Source organism: Lampetra planeri, chromosome 16, assembly GCF_965212315.1.
Source record: "Lampetra planeri chromosome 16, kcLamPlan1.2.h2, whole genome shotgun sequence".
Classification (NCBI taxonomy): Eukaryota; Metazoa; Chordata; class Hyperoartia; order Petromyzontiformes; family Petromyzontidae; genus Lampetra; species Lampetra planeri.
In genome coordinates this window covers 2878044-2883081 of record NC_136122.1, presented here as the reverse complement: position 1 = coordinate 2883081, position 5038 = coordinate 2878044, and the positions used below count along the sequence as shown (strand labels likewise).

Genomic DNA, 5038 nt, shown 5'->3' with positions numbered 1-5038 from the left:
AATCTGACGAATTCCCTAAGCTAAGCGACAAGAACTGGCTTAGTAACTTTGTGTTTGCTGTGGACATATTTTCACACATGAATGAGCTGAATGTGAAACTGCAGAAGGAAAGCTCAGTTTGTTCACGACATGTACAAACATGTGAAACCCTTCAAATCCAAGCTCACTTTGTTCTCCGGACAAATTGCGAACAAATCTTTCGCTCATTTCCCCACACTTGCCATGCAGGAAGAGGCACCGCGAAACGCCAAAAAATACAGCAAATCGCTAGAGGACCTGCACGGAGAATTTTGCCATAGGTTCTCTGATTTCGAAAACATTGAACAGTCACTTCAGCTGGTGTCCTGTCCCCTGTCACAAGACCTTGAAACAGCACCACAGGAGCTGCAGTTGGAACTGATAGATCTTCAGTCTGACTCCGTCCTAAAGGAGAAGTTCAACTCTGTTAAACTGAATGACTTTTATGCTTCACTTAACAGAGCCACGTTTCCAAACCTCCGGAGGACTGCACAGAAAATACTGACTTTGTTTGGCTCGACTTATGTGTGTGAGCAGACATTCAGCATCATGAACGCCAACAAAGCCCGTCACAGATCAAAGTTAACGATCTATCCTGAGAATTGCCACAACCAAAATAACTCCAGACATGGATGCACTGGCAAAAATGGGAGATCAACAACACTGTTCCCACTGAAACTGATTATGTGTTGCTGCAGCGAGGTTGGAGCCAAATCTCCATCACACAGCCTGCGTGGCTGCTCTAACCTGTTAATGTAGATAATAAAGAAGTTCAAGTGAGGTAATTGGTTTGGGCGCAGGCCTGAGATGTTTTCATGATGTTTGATCAGTCATGTTACGACATGTTTTTCTATTGTTCATGTTCGTGCAATTTGTTAAATTGCCTTGCAAATAAATGCTTTGCTACCTATTAAAGGCCAAATCCTTTCATGTAATCATTTTTACATGTAATTTATATTAGTTCACACAATCACTCCATCCATCTGTTCCTGGCCCGGCCCCTCTGTCAAATTTTAGAACCCATTGTGGCCCGTGAGTGAAAAAGTTTGCCCACCACTGCACTATACTGTACATTACACTATTCCTCGGGCAATTGCCGGTGGCGCAGCCGGCCTTACCGCTGGCAACCAGCGGTTCTCTCCCCCCTGCATGGTCGTGTCGAGCCGGCCCGAGGGGGGACCTCACCGTGTGGGCCCTGGGGTTGGCCATGAGCTTCCTCAGCACGGTCTCGTTCCACTCCTTCAGATCCACGTCGAAGCCTCTCGGCACCGGCACACACAGAATGCGCTCGTTCATGTTCTGGGCGGAGGTGGGGGAAGTGGGTACCACGTGACCATGACGTGACGCCGTGTGGTCTCCTTGAAGACGTCTCTCCACTCAGGTTCACTTTGCACGATTCCCGGTGTGTACGGGGGGAGGCAACCCATATCGACCCAAGATGTGCTCTCTAGCCAGCGCTTTGAGTGAGCTCGCACGTCGAGTTGGAACCCACGACCTCCTGCGTACCAGGCGAGGTAGTTAACATCTCCCGGCCACCGTGATGATGAGACATACGCGAAGTCCAAATATGCAGCAGGGGTCGGGATGGAACCTATGGCCTTCTGCGTACCAGGCGAGGTCGTCAACATCTCCGCGATGTTATCCATAGCATGGCGGCGACATTGATGAATGTGCGTGGGGACTCTCTAGAGTCTAGAGCGTTGGAACGACGTACCTGCAGCATCCCGGCAAAGATGCCTATCATGAACATGGGCACGGAGAGCATGTCGCACAACACGTCCCACCAGGGCTGAAGGATCTTGAGGTCCTGGTGACCCTCCAATGAGAAGGAGGAGGTCAGGGCTCCGACGGGAATCATGACTCGAGCCGAGACAGCACACAAGCAGACACACACGCAGACACACACACACACAAGCAGACACACACACACAGACACACACACACACAAGCAGACACACACAGAGGCGCACACACACACACAGACACACAAGCAGACACACACAGACACACACACAAGCAGACAACAACCGCCATTCGCCACTAAGTGGCGGTGACGTCACCACGACGCTTGTGCCAGGCCAAGTGCACCTTGAGGCCACGTGAAGTGTCGAACGCCCGCTGGCAGGAGGTCACGGGGCAGACCCAGCAGGTGCCACGGGTCGACTGACCGAGATGACCGAGATTACTGGCTGATGCAGATGCACCACCTGTGCCCCCTACTGTACCAACTTGCTGTGCTTTAGCCACCCGGCGCTCCGCTCGTTGTTGTGAGCGTCGCTCCTCCGCCCTCCGTTGTTGTTGGAGGGCGACTGCCTCCAACTGCCAAGAAGCGTCTTTCACGAGCCTCCTCCACTGAGGCCGATCTTGACACCGCTGGTACCAGTCTTCGGCAAGTCCACTCAGCTCCACGTCCTCCTGTACCACATCGCTCCATCTCTTCTCTAGCCCGTGCCGCGCCCGTTTAGCCCCCTCGATCCGGCCGAACAAAAGCTGTTTAGGCATGCGGTAGCTGGGCATGCGGGCTACATGACCCAGCCAACGCAGCCTTGCCTTCCGGAGGAGCTCACCGATGGGACTTTACCCAGATCTTTCAAGGATTTGTGAGCTCCTCACACAATCCAGCCTGGTTAAACCCAGGATTGATCGTAGGCAGGCCAGCCTAAATGTTTACAACCGACGAAGATGCTCCATTAGGGGGGTCCACGTTTCGCAAGCGTAGAGAAGGGAGGGAATGACCGTGGCCGAGAAGACCTGAAGCTTCGTGCGGAGCGACAGACCAGGTAGCTTCCACACAGCGTTACGCAACCGATGAAAAGATATTGCCGCTCGACTGATTCGGAGTGAGACCTCTGCTGATAAACTGGAGCCGGTCATAAGCACACTGCCCAGGTATGGGAAACTCTCCACTCTCTCCACAACTGCCCCATCACCGATTGGGAGTTGTGGGGGTGGAGTGTCAGATGGTACAAAATACCCAGGCAGGTGCTTAGTTTTGGTGGGGCTGATGGTAAGGCCCCACCACAAGCAGACACACAGGCAGACACACACACACACATCTGGATGGTCTCAAGAACAGAATCACGGCAGCAGTGACTTCAGTGGAAGAAGACGCTTTGAGAGGCGTTTGGGACGAATTCAACTATCGTCTCGATGTTGTCCGTACAGCAGGTGGAGGGCACACAGAGCATTTATAAAATGGTTAGTAAAACTTGATAACTCATTAAAATTCGAGGTACGCATTTCCTTGGAGAAAATGTGTTCCAATCGACCTTTAAAATATGCTCATCCTATTAATAATATAAACGCCCACCTATTATCTGTGATGAACGCTGCACTTCCCATCATTTTCATGCAGGGGGTGCTGCAAACCTACGCGCCCCCTGCATGAACGACGGAGGCGCAGGGACAGACGTTCGATTACGTTGGAATCGATCTGCAGACGACGGTCTTCTCCCACGGCCAGCAGCTCTACGTCGCCTTGTCTCGATCCCGCAATCCCAACCAGGTGACAGTACGCATCGAACCTTGGAGGCGGCCCCCAACAACCTAGTTGAGAAATAACGTTATAGTGTTTATTGCAGGTTGGTATTGGGTTATGCTAACGTGTCTAGGTTATGGATACACTGTTTGAATCATGAACAACAGCTGTATTGGTAATTGCCGAGGCATGCAAGACATCCTAGTTAGACAATTCGTTTATTATGAATCCTTCAACTTTTATGGGATTTAAAGCGCAATCCTTTACAATGCCTCATGATGCGTCAATGCCAATAGCGTGCTTGGTTGCCATCAGACCCAAGTTTGATGTTTAACAAATCGTTTGATTGGTAGCTGCTTGGTCTAAAAACTCCCCCCTTATTTCCTCCCAACCGTAATCGGACAGGGGTGATGGGTGACAGCAATATGACCGCGATTATTAAACAGCCTTGTAAATTTCGATTTAAAGCTTTCGTGACTGCACGGATTCATCTTCTTGGTTCTTTCGGAAAAGTCACGTAGAAGGGAAATAATAAAATAATAAAAATAAAACATAATAAAATAATTCTCAAGACGTTTCGGCTACAACGCAAGCAGCCGTCCTCAGATGAAGAATGAAACACCACCAAGCTTGGAGCGTATATTTAAGCTGGGTTGGAGGGGGAATGTAAATGTCGCGTTGCATGCCGATGGTGCCACAGCACCTGCGATCGTAAGGTCACTAAGCAAAGCAGAGATTCTGGGACAATTGCGAAATTAACTCTCGGGTATCCTCCCAACGTTAGCAGTGAACCCCCAATGAAAGTCCAACTGTGTGCTGGCTACGTGAACACACTTTGCCCATTTGCACGGCATTGATAACACATTTTAGTTGGTTATTGGAACTGGTGTAGTGCGTTAATGTACACTGGGTTGACGGTGAATTTGAAGATAAGCTAACCCAAGCACGTTACCCCTTCATAATCAACGTTTTTGGGTTTAGATCGCTTTATTTATAAATGTGTCGTAACCCTCCACCACCCGACACGGCCAATCAGTAAAAAAGTGTCACGTTGACAAAAGACAAATTAGTTCACTACTTTAGCCCACCGGTGTGTTGAAGCGCGAAACCACAACATTTACAATTTGAGTACGACGTTTCGCTGGTAATTGCATCCAGCATCATCGGGCAATTACGACACATTTATAAATAACGCGATCTAAACCCAAAAACGTTGATTATGAATAATATTGGTCGCGAAAGCCTACGTGTTAAACTGACGTTACCCCTTGTTAAAGCACAAAACCATAACGCCCGATGATCACAAAAGGGGGGGAGGGGGGCAGAGAAGAAATTAAAAGACACTGGAAGGGGCCAAAACCACAGACAGAATGGGACTGGAGCCATTGAGGTACTGTATAGTCCAACGTGGCCTGAGCCTAGTTTCTAATCATTGTGGAAGTGTCGTGTTATGTCCACGACCTGACGCACTGCTCGAGTGACGAACGAATGCACAACGCATACAAATCCCACTTCAAATGGCACAAGGCAGACATGGGTGGC

At 49.6% G+C, this 5038-nt stretch overlaps 1 protein-coding gene across 1 annotated transcript; it reads right to left on the bottom strand.

Annotated features, from left to right (window-relative positions):
• Positions 1-267: 267 nt before the first annotated feature.
• On the bottom strand, positions 268-1877 carry LOC144722946 (volume-regulated anion channel subunit LRRC8C-like). The gene is made up of 3 exons (XM_078601383.1): positions 1733-1877; positions 1204-1317; positions 268-276 (listed from the first exon to the last, which is right to left on the bottom strand). The coding sequence occupies exons 1-3, from the start codon at positions 1874-1876 to the stop codon at positions 268-270; spliced, it is 267 nt and encodes an 88-aa protein (XP_078457509.1). The 5' UTR covers position 1877.
• Positions 1878-5038: the final 3161 nt, after the last annotated feature.